Here is a 19,412-nt window from a genome sequence, read left to right as displayed (position 1 = left end):
TTTCAAAGATTTTACTGAGTTACAGTTTATATAAGGAAATCAGTCAATTGAAATAAATTCATTTGGCCTTAATTTATTCATTTCACATGACTGGGAATACTGATATATCTGTTGGTCACAGATACCTTAAAAAAAAGTAGGGGCGTGGATCAGAAAACCAGTCAGTATTTGATGTGACTAGCATTTACCTCATGCAGCGCGACACATCTCCTTCGCATAGAGTTGATCAGGCCATTGTATTAATTATATTTCTATGATTGAAATGACACCCACCCTGTATTCAACAGCATGTTGTGTCTCAACCGATGGCCGGCTCAACACTAAAACCTCAGAGGATCTAAACTAGGGTCTAAGCTACAACGTATGCGAATATGAAAAGAATCAGTGTTCACACGTTTTTAGGTAATGTTGAAAAAAAATATATATATATATTGTTTTTATTAATAAAACAAATAAAATAATAAACAATTGTTTGACAACACTTTTAATTCATATCAAACTCAACCGTTGATATTTTCCAGTGATGAAGACATGGATGTCTCATGGTGTGCTGGGGCATGCCAAATGGTTCAACTTTGAGCATGTTTTGGCATTCAGGTCCGAAAAGTCACTTTCTGACCACCATGTTTTGGCAATCAGGTCCAAAAAGTCACTTTCTGACCGCTTCTTCCATTGGCAGACATGTATGGAAAGTTTTGTTTTAAGCAAAAGTGATGCGGTCAAAAAGTGACTTCAAATGGATTTACCCAAAAGCTATTTCAGTTCCCAAACTTCCTTGTTACTGTAAAAGTCTGCTCCTTATGCAAATATCTTTCAATCTTTCCTGCCAAATGGTTCTTAGATTCATACCAAAGCAAATTAGATTCAGTGGGTCATATTTTTATAGATATATCATGTAGAGGTCGATTTTTCAACGCCGATGCCGATTATTGGAGGACCAAAAAAAGCCGGTGCCGATTTATTTTTCCCTGTAATAATGACAATTACAACAATACTGAATGAACACTTATTTTAACTTAATATAATACATCAATAAAATCAATTTAGCCTCAAATAAATAATGAAACATGTTCAATTTGGTTTAAATAATGCAAAACAAAGTGTTGGAGAAGAAAGTAAAAGTGCAATATGTGCCATGTAAGAAAGCTAATGTTTAAGTGCCTTGCTCAGAACATGGGAACATATGAAAGCTAGTGGTTCCTTTAAACATGAGTCTTCAATATTCCCAGATAAGAAGTTGTAGGTTGTAGTTATTATAGAAATTATAGGACTATTTCTCTCTATACGATTTGTATTTCATATACCTTTGACTATTGGATGTTCTTATAAGCACTTTAGTATTGCCAGTGTAACAGTATAGCTTCCGTCCCTCTCCTCGCTCCTACCTGGGCTCGAACCAGGAACACATCGACAACAGCCACCCTCGAAGCATCGTTACCCATGCAGAGGAAGGGAAACAACTACTCCAAGTCTCAGAGCGAGTGACGTTTGAAACGCTATTAGCGTGCACCCGGCTAACTAGCTAGCCATTTCACATTGGTTACACCAGCCTAATCTTGGGAGTTGATAAGCTTGAAGGGGTGGAACGTTCCAACAGGAATCTGTTCCAAAAAACATCAAGTAAAAGGTTGCCAACCAACAACGCATACAAAGTAGCAACGCATACAAACCTAGCTAACTAGCTGCCGAATAGGCATCAACTCACCACGTAGCTTATTCTTAATGTTTGTCCATAGGCAAACAGACATGTGAGGACAGACATTTTTCGGAATAAACATGATGAGTGAAAAACGCAATGAAATAGACCACTCCCTACCTAGTATCTTATTCTGCCGCTATACAACTTTGTAAGCGTTGTTTTTTGGAAACCTTGTTATTTACGAAGTTTTTGGAATAGATTCCTGTTGGAGCGTTCCACAAATTATACCCACCCAGGTTGAAGTCATAAACCGCGCAATGCTTGAAGCACAGCGAAGGGCTGTTTGAATGAATGAGCCTGCTGCTGCCTACCACTGCTCAGTCAGACTGCTCTATCAAATCATAGACTTAATTATAATATAATAAACACACAGAAATACGAGCCTTAGGTCATTAATATGGTCGAATCCGGAAACTATCATCTCGAAAACAAAAGTGTTTTTCTTTCAATGAAATACGGAACCGTTCCGTATTTTATCTAACGGGTGACTAAGTCTAAATATTCCTGTTAGGCATTGATGTTTATGGTTAGGTACATTGGTGCAACGACAGTACTTTTTTCGCAAATGCACTTGTTAAATCAACACCCGTTTGTCGAAGTAGGCTGTAATTCAATGAAAATTAACAGGCACCGCATCGATTATATGCAACGCAGGACACGTTAGATAAACTAGTAATATCATCAATCATGTGTAGTTAACTAGTGATTATGTTAAGATTGATCGTTTTTTATAAGTCTAATGCTAGCTAGCAACTTACCTTTGCTTCTTGCTGCCCTCACGTAACAGGTAGTCAGCCTGTTAATCCTTGTGGAGTGCAATGTAAGGCAGGTGGTTAGAGCGTTGGACTGGTAACCGAAGGTTGCAAAAGCGAATCCCCCTGAACAAGGCAGTTAACCCCCGTTTCTAGGCCGTCATTGTAAATAAGAATGTGTTCTTAATCTGACTTGCCTAGTTAAATAAAGGTGTAAAATAAAATTTTATCTGCAAATCGGTGGCCAAAAATAACAATTACCGATTGTTATGAAAACCTGAAATCGGCCCTAATTAATCGGCCATTCCGATTAATCGGTCGACCTCTAATATCATGGATGTCAGTGCATTCGGAAAGTAGTCCAGTCCCTTTCCCTTTTTCCACATTTGTTACATTACAGCCTTATTCTAAAATGTATTAAATTAAAACATTTCCTCATCAATCTACACGCAATACCCCATAATGACAAAGCAGATTTTTAGAAATTGTTTCTTTTTATAAAAAAAAACAGAAAAACCTTAACATTAGTATTCAGACCCTTTGCTATGAGACTCGGAATTGACAGTGCATGTCAGAGCAAAAACCAAGTCATGAGGTCAAAGGAATTGTCCGTAGAACTCCGAGAAAGGATTGTGTTGCGTCACAGATCTGGGGAAGGGTACTAAAAAATGCCTGCAGCATTGAAGGTCCCCAAGAATACGGTGTCCTCCATCATTCTTAAATGGATGAAGTTTGGAACCACCAACTCTTCCTGGAGCTGGCCACCCGGCCAAACTGAACAATCGGCGAAGAAGGGCCTTGGTCAGGGAGGTGACCAAGAACCTGATGTTCACTCTGACAGAGCTCCAGAGTTTCTCTGTGGAGATGGGAGAACCTTCCAAAAGGACAACCATCTCTGCAGCATTCCACCAATCAGGTCTTTGTGGTACAGTGGCCAGATGGAAGCCACTGCTCCGTAAAAGGCACATGACAACCTGCTTGGAGTTTGCCAAAAGGAATCTAAAGGACTCTCAGACCATGAGAAACAAGATTCTCTGGTCTGATGAAACCAAGATTCAACTCTTTAGACTGAATGCCAAGCGTCACGTCTGGGGAAAAAAACAGGCACCATCTCGACAGTGAAGCATGGTGGCGGCAGCATCATGCTGTGGGGATGTTTTTCAGCGGCAGGGACTGGGAGACTACTCCGCAAAGTACAGCGAGATCCTTGATAACCTGCTCAGGACCTCAGACTGGAGCGAAGGTTCACCTTCCAACAGGACAACAACCCTAAGCACACAGCCAAGACAACGCAGGAGTGGATTCGGGACATGTCTCTGAATGTCCTTGAGTGGCCCAGCCAGAGCCCGGACTTGAACCCTAGCAGTGATGCTCCCCATTCAACCTGACAGAGCTTAAGGATCTGCAGAGAAGAATGTGAGAAACTCCCCAAATACAGGTGTGCCAAGCTTGTAGCATCATACCCAAGAAGACCCAAGGCTGTAATCGCAGCCAAAGGTGCATCAACAAAGTACTGAGTAAAGGGTCTGAATACTTATGTAAATGTGATATTTCAGTTAAAAAAATATATACTTTCTAAAAACCTGTTTTTGCTTTGTCATTATGGGGTATTGTGTGTAGATTAATAAGGGGGGGGAAAAAATCAATTGAATCCATTTTAGAATACGGCTGTAACGTAACAATGTGGGAAAAAGTCTAGTGGTCTGAATACACTGCGTTCGGAAAGCATATCTTATCTGTGGATTTATTTTTTACAATTTGTTTGACTAATAACTAGAGATATGAACATTTTATTAGAGGCTAGGTTGTTACTATAGGTTGATCTCAATACCCTACCTGGTTAAATAAATAAAGATAATAAAAGAAAAAAAGCATAAGCTTTCGCTAAACCACTCTATATGCGCTATGCAGGGCGTACGCAGCGAACAAGGAGTCCCACGCCACGCTGGTGTTCCACAACCTGCTGGGGGAGATTGACCAGCAGTACAGCCGCTTCCTGCAGGAGAACAACGTGCTCTACCAGCACAACCTGCGGCGCATTAAGCAGCACCTGCAGTCCAAGTACCTGGAGAAACCTATGGAGATCGCCCGCATTGTAGCCCGCTGCCTCTGGGAAGAGCAGAGGCTGCTGCAGACCGCCACCACCGCCGCACAGGACGGAACGGCGTCTCACCCGTCTGGCACTGTGGTGACGGAGAAACAACAGATCCTGGAGCACAACCTGCAGGACATCAGGAAGAGGGTGCAGGTGAGACTGCATGTTTAGTCCAAAGAATATGTGGTTTTGCACAGGCATGTTATTTAATACCTCATTTGATTTACATGCTTTGCTTGTTACTTTGCTATAGGATATGGAACAAAAGATGAAGATGCTTGAGAATCTCCAGGATGATTTTGACTTCAACTACAAGACCCTTAAAAGTCAGGGTGGTAAGTTTCTTTTAATATTACATCAAATTCTATAAAAATAAATCTAGAATTGTATCGGAATTTATGGATAGGATATGAGTCTGTTAGAGGCTCGAATTTTATACTCTACTATTACTATTTATTTAGCTTGTTCTTGTTTTGAAACTCTGGCCCGCCATCAAATACTACCAAATATCACTGACTCTTAAATCTACAGATAACCCACCCAACTCCTCTCCTATTTGCTCAGAGTTGTCCCAGGACATGAATGGGAACAGCCAGGCGGCAGCCACCAGGCAGAAGATGTCTCAGCTGGAACAGATGCTGAGTGCTCTGGACCAGCTCAGGAGGGTAGGGCTCTTATACACCCCTCCTTAGTGTCCATCTGACCCTACATCGTACACTCCTTGGAGGGTCCTAATACCCTGAATCAGGATAGTCAGAATTTCTGCGAGAAGTAGGCTAAGCTAGTTGACATTCTGCTCGAACTACATACATGCGTGCAATAAATGACATAAACCTGCATATTTACATGTTTGTTAAATAGTAAGCTATAGAATTGGGTTAGTCATTCTCTAATTGTCAGCAGCAAGCTCAAACTGTCTGCCCCAAGCAGGCCTGCTTCCCTCTCCGTTGCAGCCCCGACATAAACATTTGGACTCAGCAGCAGTACCTTTCACTACACATGCAGAGATCTGTATGTGTGTTGATATTAATGTATGCTCGATCATTCATTTTCACTTGAGTTAAATTAATATTCCTGCTGCTGTCAGGCACTAGATATTTATGAGCAAGATGAGGAGGGTGGTAATAGCTGTCAAATGTTGGAGAATGTGAGGCTGGAGACTATTTAGTTTAAATTTCCCTGAGGCCAAAATTGTAAAACAAATTCACTAATCATGTTGTCTAACATGATAATCATCCTAAGAATCATGCGTGAGATATAATCATACCCTCGACGTTCGAGAACCAGGCCAGCTACCGGAGGGTTGAATCCTAGTGCTGGCGGGGAGTGAGCTGGCAACCGCAGGGTTGCTGGCATCAATATCTCAGGTGCAATGAACTTAACCCCCTAAACTGCTCATTGGGTGCTGCACTGCGGCTGATGTCCATCTCGTGTGGATTAATCAAATATATCTTATCTTAAAAGTCATTCCAGAGCTCCCTGAATATCACTAACACTGGTTATATCAGTGTCTAAAGGATGTACTGTTGTCCCTCTCTGTTGTAGCAAATCGTGACTGAGATGGCAGGGCTGCTGTCAGCCATGGACTTTGTCCAGAAGAACCTGACAGATGACGAGCTGGCTGACTGGAAGAGGAGGCAGCAGATTGCCTGCATCGGAGGACCACCCAACATTTGTCTGGACCGCTTGGAGACCTGGTCAGTTACCATTAGTAGCCTTTACTTTCCACGTTAAAATCCTTTTATGTGCCCTCCCCATGACCGTACACTATCTGTCCCCCCCAACACTCATGTAGAGTAAACGTCAGAGGCGAAGAAGAAGTTGTTGCTGTTATTTGTAGTCCATACAAGACGCCATAAGATGAAATTGTAGTTCCAAATTTGTTTAACAAACAAGGTAGCACTGCCATAATGATGACTGACCTAGATTAACCTTTGTGACCTCTAGGATTACTTCCCTGGCTGAGTCTCAGCTGCAGATCCGCCAGCAGATCAAGAAGCTGGAGGAGCTCCAGCAGAAGGTGTCCTATAAGGGAGACCCCATCATCCAGCACCGGCCCGCTCTGGAGGAGAAGATCGTGGACTTGTTCAGGAACCTCATGAAGAGGTGGGGAGCTTCTCTTTTAGCTTCAATATCTATCACATGTCCAGATCGTTTGGATATTTATTATAGGATTGAATTTGCATAATATTCAGATGTTTTGGAATACATGGCATAGCCTTTGGCAAATATGGAGATATTTTGACATTTTATTATGATGGGCATTAGACAAAACTCTGAAGCCTCATCTATCACAGACTTCCACCGTTGTTCTCCAATGCACCGCCTCTTATCTGGTCATTGTGTTGCAGTGCGTTCGTGGTGGAGAGGCAGCCTTGTATGCCCATGCATCCAGACAGACCGCTGGTCATCAAGACAGGTGTGCAGTTCACCAACAAAGTCAGGTAAGGGGAGCTGCGGGACAACTCAATGCCACCAGTTGATGACTGTGTTGAATACAAACTGCCTTATTTGATGTCTTTGGCATTTGCTTTATGTGCTCTCACCAAATGTTATTTTCCAAATCTTTTCTCTCTTTTCAGATTACTGGTGAAGTTTCCAGAATTGAATTACCAGCTGAAGATCAAAGTTATTATTGACAAGTGAGTTTTGCATGCCTTGCGTCCATCACTCCCACGATCAGGTCTGATTTTGCATAGAACACAACGATCGACTCAGTCCCAGGGAAGGTGAATTGACCTCTGTTGTTTCTTTCGCAGGGAATCTGGGGACGTGGCTGCCATTCGAGGGTAAGTGACTTTTGTGTTACGTTGAAACCCTTTGTCTCCTAAGCTATCAATCTTAGAATGTCCCTTTTGCCATGGAGCCTGTGAATAACCTACCCTACCTACTCTACCCTGCATCTCCCAGGTCCCGAAAGTTCAACATCCTAGGTACCAACACCAAGGTGATGAACATGGAGGAGTCCAACAACGGCAGTCTGTCAGCAGAGTTCAAACACCTGGTGAGTGACTGTCTGTTAGTCAGTCTAGTGTGGTACTGTACAGTATGTGGCTTAGCTGATAACTGCCCTTCTCTTTCAGACCCTGAGGGAACAGAGGTGTGGCAATGGTGGCAGGACCAACAGTGATGTGAGTCCCACACTCAATCTTGAATGCTCCTTTTCTTATGGTGACTGATGTAGCTATACTGTTAACTTAAACTTATCATTTTGGGAGTTTATAGTACTATTGCCATCAGTATTGATAGTAGCAGTAGCATCAACCGACCTTTAACCCTGACTGTCCTGTTCCTCCCCAGGCCTCCCTGATCGTTACAGAGGAGCTCCACCTCATCACCTTTGAGACAGAGGTCTACCACCAGGGCTTGAAGATCGACCTGGAGGTGAGACCGAGCTCCGCTCTCTACCTGTGTGCACACAGGCGGCTTGGGGAGTTGCTGTTGTGCTTCCTGACTCCCAGGTGGTCTTTGTCAAGTATCATTATGGCGACACCAAACACTCAGCATGTAGTCCCCTAACTCCACCTTAACCCAAGTCAGCAGTAATTACATGGAGATTAGATATTTAAGGCCACGAGTTAGCTCTGGCACACACGCGCAAGCCAATTGACAAAATAGTAATTATCATTAGCTTGATGGTGCCCTAGGCTTCCAGGGGCCTGGCTCTGCTCTCCCCATGTACAGAATACCAATGAGCTGATTCAGTAATCACACTTGTTCTCCATGCTTCCTACTGTTGCTTCTCCTCGCCCCGTCATCCCTTCCCTCAACCCCCGGCCGGTGGAGCGACTCCAGGGGTAATCCGTCTCTGACCTGCTCTACACCTCCCTTACCACCAACATGGTTCCTCCCTCTGATATCACCGTAGCTAGCCCAAGCCCCCTGCTGGGACACAGGAATCATTCATCTAATGGTTATGTCCTGCAGGGCTTAGTGCTTTGTGTTAAGCTCAACACTGCGGCGATGCCCCCCCTGAACACAGCAGTGTGAAAATGCATTAGCCAGGATAATTAACACATTAGCATTGAGAAATGGAGGGAAATTAGCGTGCGTGCGTGTGTGTGTGAGAGAGGTTTTGGCACACCCACGTTGTGAAATAATTTATCACAACACTTCGTCTTCTATAAACGACACCATTTAGCGAGGCGAGGGGTGCTGCTGTGTGATTTAAGACTTCATTCTCAGTGAGGGACTAAGCACTCCATGTCTCTGCCATCTCACTCAGAACATGGACAGCTTTTCCTCCCGTACGGCCCACTACTTTGTCACAGCAATCCAAAGAATAATAGAATTAAAGGAACGTATTAAATGGCATTTCATGTCAGACTTGAATAGAATGACCTAACAACCTAGGTTAGTTTTGAAAGCGTGGCAAAAGGTGCTTCTGCTCCATACGTATATCTTAATTGGTCCTGCGTCCAGGTTAACCATTCTTCATGTGTTTTCTCTATGGTCCATTAGACCCATTCTCTACCAGTGGTGGTCATCTCCAACATCTGCCAGATGCCCAACGCCTGGGCCTCCATCCTGTGGTACAACATGCTGACCAACCACCCCAAGGTAAGACGGCTTACGCCACCTCGCGTTAGACCGCTGTCCTGTAACTTCTGGCCCCCAAATACAGTCTTACTGATGTCATCTTTACTGTGTCATACCTTCTTTGCATTGGCGTCTGTCTTGGAGAGGGTTAAAATGTGTGCGAAATCCACCTTGACCTTCTCTTCCTGTTGTCATGTCCTATAGAATGTGAATTTCTTCACCAAGCCTCCGGTGGGGACGTGGGATCAGGTAGCGGAGGTGCTGAGCTGGCAGTTCTCCTCCACCACTAAGAGAGGCCTGACCATCGAGCAGCTCACCACCCTGGCTGAGAAACTACTAGGCGAGGAACATTTCTGTCTGAAACGCTACCTTCATCTGGATTGGATGGCTCCATAGCAATACAATGATGTCTATCACAGAACATTGAATGAGAGGCAGAATGAGTGTCCACCCTAGAAAATATATTTCTATGGATGGTCTGTATGGTGTCAATGCCTACTAAAATGTGTTTGTGTTGTTTGTCTAGGGCCGTGTGTGAACTACTCTGGATGCCAGATCACCTGGGCCAAGTTCTGCAAAGTATGTCATTGCCCAATCAGTCTCTCTTGATATGTTGTTATAGCTATCTATCTGTCGTAAACAGCTTCACAGTTTGAATTGATTAGTTCCTCCTTTGTCCTCAGGAGAACATGGTGGGTAAAGGCTTCTCTTTCTGGGTATGGCTGGACAACATCATTGACCTGGTCAAGAAGTACATCCTGGCTTTGTGGAATGAAGGGTGAGAGGTCGCTTCTGTTTGTTTACCAACTTGTTACTGGAACAGCTGGGCAAAATCCAAGTTGGAGGGAGTGGAGTTCATGACACTGAGTTCATATGCGCACTGCTGAGAACTGTAATACTGAGCCGTTGAACCCTAGATAGCGGGAAACTGGATTGAGGAGGAGTACAGGTTTTAGGCTTAATGCACAAGTGTAAAGTGTCAAGTGTAATGGAGTTAAATTGTCTCCCTTTCAGTCTTTCTCTGTCCTATCTGGTGTAAGTGACCATAAAAAAACATCATTTTTCTCTCTGCTCTCTTTCGGTCTGTGCAGGTATATTCTGGGTTTCATCAGTAAGGAGAGGGAGAGGGCCATCCTGAGCCCTAAGCCTCCTGGCACCTTCCTGCTGCGCTTCAGTGAGAGCAGTAAGGAGGGAGGCATCACCTTCACCTGGGTGGAGAAGGACATCAGTGGTAAGAGGACAGCGTGTTGGGCTGGCTGGCGCTCTGTCTGTCTTTGTCGCTTTTCTATTGTGCATGTCATTTGGTCTTTGTCTATGTGGCACATTATTTAGTTTGATCTCATTCATTATTGCTCTTGTGACACGGTTTCATATCCCTCTCATTCTCTCTGTGTGTCTGTAGGGAAGACTCAGATCCAGTCGGTGGAGCCTTACACCAAGCAGCAGCTCAACAGCATGTCCTTTGCGGAGATCATTATGGGATACAAGATCATGGACGCCACCAACATCCTGGTGTCTCCGCTGGTCTACCTCTTCCCAGAGATCCCCAAGGAGGACGCCTTCGGGAAGTACTGCCGACCGGAAGCTGCTCCAGAGGCTGAACTCGGAGACCCGTGTAGTAGTAAGTCAATCAGAAAGTTTAACGTATTGTCATGAAAACTGTGGTGATGAGTTAATGGAAGAAGATCTGGAAGTATCTCCATAATGAATACTTCTTTACTGTTTTGGAGGTTGATGCTTTGTGAGATGGGGAATATTTTGATCTGTGTGTAAGTTAAAAGGTGTTCTGGTTTTCTCCCACAGCCATTCAACCATACTTAAAGACAAAGTTCATCTGTGTGACCCCGTAAGTATTCACTTTCCTTAAGAGCTGTTAGTGCTCAATTCCCTCAAAGGAGTTAATGCTCCTAAGTGACTTCACACTAGGTTGTGTAATGGAAACTGGGACAGTCATGTTGCAAAATGTTGAACTTTTTTTTTTCTTCTACGACATGTTTGAGTGTCCTCCACAACATCCCCTTGTTGGCTTCGTGTAAGGGTGGGGCGGGTGGGAGTTGTACCCTGGAAGAGTGGTATTCCAGATCGTTCCTATATAGTCATCACCAACAAGCTGACAGACGGATTCAGTCAGTGTCTTTCCCTTATTTAACAGTCGTTGGTCTGGCCTGGGGACAGTAGAACAGGAAGCACAGGACTGTAGGCAGACAAAAGCAAAGTGTACACATCTCTCTAGACAAAGCAGAGTGGAGGAAACAAGTAACGATCCCCAGACAAGCATACAGATTACTTTAACACCATTACTTTAACACCACTAGTAGAACCAAAGAGAAAGCTTTCCTTGCACTTCTAGGGGAACAGACAGTGTGTGTGTGAGGTGTTCTGAAGCCCATGCAGTGCTCTCTATTCCGGGACGGAGAGGGTGTGTATGAGTTTAGCAGAGGGATCAGAAGGGTGTGTATACTGGCTAACCCAGGGGTGAAGGTACTGTTTTCGGGGGGGTGTAGCAGCGTTGGAGAGGTTTGCTCAGTGAGAACCTGACCTGTCTCTGTAGGATTAGATGAGTATGTGTACTACATAGGTAGAGGTGTCTGTTTGGGTGGAGGGGGGTGTTGGAGAGGATTGCTCAGTGAGATCCTGACATGTCTCCGTAGGTGCCCTTCCGTGTTCATGGACTTTCCGGACAGCGAGCTGCTTGGGAACGGGATATTCCCTGGGTAGGCAGTGGGGGGGGGGGGGGTTGGCGGCATGTAGGGCTACGTGTGTGTGTTTCTCTACGTATGTGTGTGTGAGAGGGTGGGTGAGACTCAGACAAGGAATGGAGTAATAAGTCTCTCCGCCTCCTCATTTAGACCCCCCCCACCGTTTTGTTTCCAACTCACTGCCACTCTCCTTGGTTCTAACACCAGAGCAGCTTCCAGTCATATTGTATTCAGCCATTTTCAGTTGGGTTCATCCTACTCGAAGATGGCTTCCCTTTCCCAATCACATCCTCAGTGGATCATTCGCCTTTCAAACTCCCTGGAAGTCTACGTACTGGTGTCATGACCACTCCATTAAAATCAGTCCACACTGGCCATGTTTAGTTTACAGCTTGATAATGGTATCAAAACGGGCCCCATTTCACAGTCCGTTATGAACTGGCTAGAACAGCAGGAGGGGAGGAGAGGCTGTGGATTGATAGGCTGTAGACTGAAGGGCTCATTAGAAGTGCCTTCAGTGGAGATGAACTCTTAAAGCCCTAACTAACGTTGGTCCTTCCTTTAGCTCTCCACCGCGGGAAGTTGGTGTCCCCTTAATTGGGGAGGACGGGCTCGTGGTAATGGCTGGAGCGGAATCAGTGGAACGGTATTAAATACATCAAACGCATGGTTTGATGCCATTCCATTTGCTCCGTTTCAGCCATTATTATGAGCCGTCCTCCCCTCAGCAGTCTACACTGTTCTCCACACATGACTTTACAGTAGTAGGTTGTTGTGAGACGTCATGCACTTTTTAGAATGGAATGTCTGTCAGCGGTGTAGAGGGTTTTAGTGTGTTTCTGCCCACTGGCCTGCTCTAACAAACCGGATTGTCTAGAATACTTGTCCTTAACATTCCCACTAACTAACTAACTGCTCTCCTTTCCCCCTTTCTTTCTGCTACTGTCGTCTAACTTCAGTCCTTTGTTGGTCACTAGGAAGCACATTGACACACAGTGGCTGATCTGTCCTAACCTGTCACTAATCCGACCCAGTCAACACTGAACTACTTGATTAATGTATTTAAACATGTAATACTGTGTGTACATGTAATAATGTGGAGTATTGTCCTCGTCTATGGTGACATAACAGCAGCGATGATGATGTAAATAACTTGCTCACTTGCAGTAGACTGACAGTTAGCTTATCGCCTGTGGTAAAAAGGACATAGAGATTTAATCACTATGACGTCTGTATGCGTGTTAACATGTAGTCTTGGTTTTCTCCCTCTTATCCTGTATTGTCTTGTTGCAGCACCAACTCTGGTAACACCAGTGATCTGTTTCCCATGTCCCCTCGCACCCTGGACTCTCTGATGCACAACGAGGCTGAGGCCAACCCTGGCACGCTGGGTAAGTCCTGACATACACTAATACAGACACACACACACACACACACGCGCACACACACATGCACATACTCGTACTGTGCTTGCATGTGAAGCAAGGTTTAACTTGTTTTAATGGCAGCCCTCTTGCTTTCTGTCTTCCCAGACTCCCTCACTCTGGACATGGAGTTGAGTTCTGACGTGGCGTCACCCATGTGAAGAGACGAATGAACCAGACTAATTTTAAATATTTTAACTCCCCGTTTTCTTAAAAAATATATAATCCACAGTTACCTCTGTCCCATATTGTGAAAGGGAACAAGATACATTACATTCTTTACCTTTCAACCTTTACGCCTCAAACACACCGACAGTGTCGTTGTGCTAAATAGTACGCAGCGTCATCTGGATATGTATGCAACAAAAGTTCAACATTCACCTTCTGCTACCATTTCTGTCAAGCCATCGACGCATACAGTTTGATGCATACTTTAGATAAAGGCAAATGCAGCGTTCCATTGGAAAGCAATGTCCTTTTGGTGTACCAAAATGCAATTACGCTATCGGTGTGATCGAGGCGTTGGTGTCAATGTTTTTGAAAAGCCATGTCTCACTCCCTGTGGGTGTTTCACAAAGTACCTTATTTAATTTGTATATTTTTTTTTATACAAAGTATATATTTTTTTCATTGACTTCCTTTAAAATGGTTTTGATCTCAACCTTCATTTATGAACCAGCGCTTTTGTTTTAATAAGAATGCCTAAAGAGGAAGATTGCAGTCTAGCTTTTCAAAGATAAGTTATTATTTGTTGGTGTCATAGTTCTCAATTACCTATTCTATGATCACCTTTTTTGGTAGTCCGTCTGTCTGTTTGTGTCCCATGTCATTCTCTATTGAAGGGGACACCTGTATCTTCATTTTAATTTGATTGAGAAATATCTTGGTCCATTCTTTCTGGTTGTATCTTATTCCTTATTACAAAAAACCTGCATCTAGAATCTCACTGTGACACAATGAGTCAGTAATATGATGTGTTTGTAAAAACCAAGATGAGAACCAAGGTGACTGGTGAATTTGTTAATTGAACATTCATTCATATAGGTAATTTATGTGAATGGCGCTGGTTTTTGTTTTAGGTGTCTGAAATAGCATTGATAATGACAGGATATTTCTCTGACCTTTTCTCCTCTCAGCCTGGGCTCAACCCCGCTCTCAGCTGGCAGGCAGCATGTCTCAGTTGAAGGGAAAATACTGTTTCCTTCCCTGGATTGTATGATGTTTGTCATGAATCTTGCCCTGAGCAATTTCCGCTAGCTGGACCAGCTACAAATTCAAAATTGGTGATGTAAAAATTTACTTTCTTTCTTTAATTTAAGGTTAGGCATTATGGTTAGCAGTGTGGGTTAGGTTTGGGTTTAAAATCAGATTTTATGACTGTGGCTGTGCCAGCTAGTGACCACTGCAGAGCTGCCTCCAGGACAAGATTGATGACAATGAATGCCAACCTGCTATTGTAGATAGAAATGTACATTATTCTTTCGTGTTTTGAATTCATACACACCCCCTCCATCCTTCATAGTTTGTCATAATGTGAATACCACTTGTTGTTTTCATTAAACCATCAAAAATCAGATTATCATTGCAACAGAGCTGCACTAGTCTGTGCCTAAATTGTTTATGTAGTGCCTATCTCATACCGTATTAATGATTTATTTTAAGCTAACACTTCTTGTATGTGTTGACCTTGTTTTTTTGTAATTTGCATATTGTTAGTATCAGTTTCTAATGATATTTCACTATTCTGTTTGACTGTATATGGGTATCATGTGATGCCGCATCATAAACAACACAACACTTATCCATCACTTCCTGACCTAAGTGCTCAGTTGAATCGGTAATTGAGTTCACTCTGTAGATGTTAATTGGAAAAAAAAGCTATCTGTAAATTATGCTGTAACTAATCTTATATTTGTTTAAAAATCATAAAAAGAAAAAAAGATGTATCTCTCATGGTCTCATGTTTGCCAATCTTGTTATGCGATTTTCCATATTTTAGGTATTTTTTTTACCGGTGAGCCAGTTGCATTGCTTAAATGTATCTTTACGTATGTGTTTGCAAACAAACTGTTCATAGGTTGCACCTCCGTCACTCTGTCGAATATGGTAGTGAGACAAAGCCCACTGGCAGTGGAGATGTACTTTGGGCAAAATTCTGCACATTTTCTCATCGATGAAACATTTGATCTCAATACAGTTTAATGTTACTAAAACTAGAATCTGTTTTGAGTGGACTCAGGTTTGTAGACTACCATTTGCAAAAGTTTTTTTTTTTTAAATCGCTTTTTTTTTAGGAAGAGTGCAAAGGCGAATTGAGTTCTGCACACGCGCACTTCAAAGTAGGCGTTCCCTAACGGAAATATTCAGATAATGCTAGAACGCGCCAATAGGATCTCACTAGCTCGTGCTTAGCTTTGCCAACCTTGCTTGTTTTGCCCGCATGCTCATTTGTTCCTATTGGAAACGACAGGCTGGTCTATCTTGGTTTAGTTGTAAAAAAATCTTTGGTGATGCCCTAGAGTGGCGATAAACTCAGTCATTCTGGACGGAGGCTAACTACTATTTAATCTGAACTACGCTATAGTGTCTGGAAATAAGATGACATTGCTAAAGTAGTCATATTTAGTAAGAAACAACTTTGCTAGCATTATCATGTCAAATTTACTTCAGGCAGTGTTGTCATTTGCTAGCAGTTAGTCAAAAATGGCTAACAACAATGCTAATGTTAGCTAGCTAAAATCCGGTCATCTCCCTTCAACTTTAGCTAGCTAACATACTGCATCTAATCATTCTGGTGACAACACAATGATGACAAAAGGTTTTCCTACTAATTATTTTGAATGTCATTGTATTTCCAAGCAACTGTAATGCACTTGACAGAATCGTCATCGGTGCTCAGTTGGGCATCAGTCCAAAACGAACATTCAAAACAATATTGTGACGGAACATGAATATGCACAAGGACAATTATTTATCTACACATCATTCGTCTCATGACTGCATATCCTCTGAGTATTTACCTAACTGGTAAAACATATTGCTTAACGCGCCCGCACGATTCACGGTCGGTAGAGTTCGTGCATATTATGACGATGACATTTTTATGTTTTTGTCAGTTTTGGACTTCGGTGAGAGATTTTTCGGCTTTTAGGGCACACAACATTTTTTGGGGGAGGCAAGCCGAAGTTCGGAGTTCTACGCGCCTTCGTCGGTGGTTGGTCAACAGTAGTTATTCTTCAATAAAGTATTTGTTGTCATTCAACGAGAGACGACTCGTTTGCAAAAAAAATAATTATTGAAGACAACTGCACCAAACATCTTGGTAAGATGTAAAATTGCGCTACTAAGATCTCAACGTTAACATTAATGATACATTTCTTGAATTACTTTACATTAATTCTGACTATTTTGAGGAAGTGGCTACAGCGTCTCAAAATGGACAAACACTACTATTGCCGCTTTTTCTCGTTTCTCACGCAAATGTAGTTTATAGGAGCATGCGAGTGCATTCGTTCAGTTCGGTGTTAGCATGCTTCAGTTCAGTTCGGATAACGCCTGAGTTCATCAGAAAACACTTGTATGAGTGATAGTATGTTGGATCAATAGGCAATTAATCAGGGATATCTACCGCTCTGCCTTAGCTTAACACTGCCTTTACCCAGGGCTTTAATCTATAGCTGTGAGACTAGCAAAGTCTCAGATAAAAAAACACACCAAAATGACTGACTTTGTCAATGGGATAGAAATTCTGCATAAAATGTAAATGCTTTGGAGTGTTATTTGTCAATTCCTCTGAGTTTTGACTCAATCTTTCAAAACGACACTGAGTGGTCTTCCATTGCCTTTCTGTACGTGGTGAAACTGGAAATCCCATAATATGACGGCACGTTGAACATGTGCGTGCCGCTTCACTACCCTGAGGAAACCCATCTGCTACGGTATCTCACATCCACGCATAGTAACATACTGTATGCACACAGGTCTGGTCTGGGGTTTCCACCGTTGTTTCACTTATTTAACGTTACATTGTCTATTGTCTATAGTTGTCCCGTTGAGTCACTCCGTGATGTAAACTGGTCTGAAATGGCAAATGTGAAATAGAGTATTTTTCGTATGATTCTTGTCTCCTCACATACTTTATTTCTATGTCTCTCTTTTATCTGTCTCTGATAGGAACTAGCCTTCCCCCTATCCTGCTACGCGTGGAGAGGGGACTGAGAGCGTTTCCTTTTAATTAACTTCAGCAGCTGCTGACTCAGCAGTTTCTGAAAGCAAAATGTCACCCCTCCAGCCTGCCTGGCAGCAGCCAATCCGTTTGGAGAATCGATTCCATTTTAACGGTGTGCTGTGAAGTGGCCTGATATATGGCTGGGGTTGTGTGTGTGTGTGTACAGAGGGCCAAGTGGAGTGTGCTTTCTGTTGTTTCCTTTACAACGTTTCTTGTGTGTGAAACGGAAGTTAGAAATAATACAAATGTGTTCATACTTTTGCCATGCCTTATTTGTCTTGAGAAATGTTGGCTTTCCTATAACACTTCCACTTCCAGCTGCTGCGTTTGGCCAAGTGACGGTCATTAAGTCTGAAAACTCATATTTAAAATGCCTAGCAGCGTACCAAATGACACTTACAGAGGAGGATAATGGACTGTGGACCAAAGTCTGCTTCATAAATGAGTCATTAGCATCTGGATCGTTTATATGTTTATACAGTATCAATCACACAAGTTAACATGTAATTTACTGTTCAGTCTCTAGGGACCAACACTGCTGGACTTGGGTGCATGTAGGCCTTTTTATCTGTAATAGAGGTTATTCAATGAGATTCATATTTCCTGATTGTTTTTTTGTCTCCAGCCATATACTTAGCTATGTACAAACATACACGCACATAACTACCAAAACCTGCTTTTGTGTGTAAAGTTTACCAGGGCCTGAAGCATACACGGATCTAAGGTATGACACACACACATCTCTGTCTCTCTTCTACTCCCTGTCAGTCTTACTATGCATCTCCCTCGATGGGAACCATTCTGTGGTTGTTTTGTTCAGTCTGCTTGTAAAGCTGGTAGACGGCTGCTGCTGGCCCTCTCCCAATTAACTCCGTTTCACCTCTTTCTCACTCTCATTCTCTCTATCTCCATTAGAAAAGCACACGTGCATGTGTGCGTGCAAACATTTTCTTTAAATCAGTTTTTTCCATCTTTAGTTGTTCTGCCAGATGATGTCACTGCCAGCACTCATTGTATGCTCATTGAGAGATTGCTGGATGAAGTTTTAGGGCCAACTATTACTCTGTTATGAAAAATCTGGTATCCTAAATGAGATCCAAAACATATCCACTTTAACTCTGTCTATTCCTCTACCACCAGGTGTCACTATGCGCCTCCAGCTAGAGAATATGTCAATATTACAATGCACAGCATTTTAAAGTTTGAGTATCCATGATGATCATATCCATACATGATCGCTTTGAGGACTAGTAACAACGGGATGTTTTACAGTCAATCGAAAGGTTTTTGTAATCTACCATGCAGGATTTTTTTGCAGTTGGTGTGTGTGGATCTGTGTAAATCTGTGTGAATAGCGTGTAGCACAGATTTTACCATTTAACTTACTTACAGTTGGAAAGGGCCGAGAAAAAGATTCCCTCTGGGAAGTGACACACACACACACACACCCTCTCTTTGCTAACACCTATCGGGCTCTGGTGCTGTCTGCAGCTAAAACATTCTATTCATGTGCAGGGAGAAGGATGCTGTGCATTAAATCTACTACCTGCAAGGACCTAGCAAAAGACGAATCACTTTCATTTCATCTTTCATTCACTCCACCTTGCATTTTACTAGACAAACAGAGTGTTTATAAAATAGATGCTATTTTCCATCAGACCTGACAGACCCTTAGCTATGTGTTGAAGGTCTGTCTGTCAGTGGCTATATGAGTGCATAGCAGAACAAAGAGGGTACAAAGGCCTACAAATCTGAGAAAAGTTTCTCACTCTTGGCCTTGCTGCTTCCTAGAGCTGGGCGTCTCCATCTCTTCAACTTCCCATTGGTTTTCTCCACTTTCTTCCCATTGAGACACATTGAAGGAAACATGTGCACATGTTGGCCTATTCTTGTGAATACCTGTTATTTGACTCAATGTGGTTCATCAGTAGGCTATGTACTGACTACACATATGTACTGTAGTGCTATTTAGAAAT

The 19,412-nt window shown here is 42.8% G+C and overlaps 1 protein-coding gene across 4 annotated transcripts in view; it reads left to right on the top strand.

The window, feature by feature from the left end:
- Positions 1-15,159, top strand: part of LOC115197994 (signal transducer and activator of transcription 3) — a 29,731-nt gene extending 14,572 nt beyond the window's left edge. Inside the window, exons 3-23 of one of the 4 annotated variants that reach the window (XM_029759655.1) lie at positions 4,363-4,699; positions 4,800-4,881; positions 5,111-5,211; positions 6,092-6,243; positions 6,494-6,652; positions 6,898-6,990; positions 7,129-7,188; positions 7,306-7,335; positions 7,457-7,550; positions 7,630-7,677; positions 7,847-7,930; positions 9,008-9,106; positions 9,290-9,425; positions 9,612-9,664; positions 9,769-9,863; positions 10,177-10,316; positions 10,488-10,706; positions 10,889-10,931; positions 11,737-11,799; positions 13,078-13,175; positions 13,317-15,159. In XM_029759655.1, the coding sequence (XP_029615515.1) occupies positions 4,363-4,699; positions 4,800-4,881; positions 5,111-5,211; positions 6,092-6,243; positions 6,494-6,652; positions 6,898-6,990; positions 7,129-7,188; positions 7,306-7,335; positions 7,457-7,550; positions 7,630-7,677; positions 7,847-7,930; positions 9,008-9,106; positions 9,290-9,425; positions 9,612-9,664; positions 9,769-9,863; positions 10,177-10,316; positions 10,488-10,706; positions 10,889-10,931; positions 11,737-11,799; positions 13,078-13,175; positions 13,317-13,369 (2,239 nt within the window). In that variant the 3' untranslated portion in view covers positions 13,370-15,159. Of the gene's footprint in view, positions 1-4,362; positions 4,700-4,799; positions 4,882-5,077; positions 5,212-6,091; positions 6,244-6,493; positions 6,653-6,897; positions 6,991-7,128; positions 7,189-7,305; positions 7,336-7,456; positions 7,551-7,629; positions 7,678-7,846; positions 7,931-9,007; positions 9,107-9,289; positions 9,426-9,611; positions 9,665-9,768; positions 9,864-10,176; positions 10,317-10,487; positions 10,707-10,888; positions 10,932-11,736; positions 11,800-13,077; positions 13,176-13,316 lie in introns of all 4 variants that reach the window. The other 3 variants (XM_029759649.1, XM_029759666.1, XM_029759660.1) reach the window with 3 other exon arrangements.
- Positions 15,160-19,412: the final 4,253 nt, after the last annotated feature.

Source organism: Salmo trutta, chromosome 1 (assembly GCF_901001165.1).
Source record: "Salmo trutta chromosome 1, fSalTru1.1, whole genome shotgun sequence".
In the NCBI taxonomy this organism is placed as follows: domain Eukaryota; kingdom Metazoa; phylum Chordata; class Actinopteri; order Salmoniformes; family Salmonidae; genus Salmo; species Salmo trutta.
The sequence above is the reverse complement of the archived record's forward strand: the minus strand, read 5'-3'. Positions and strand labels throughout refer to the sequence as shown.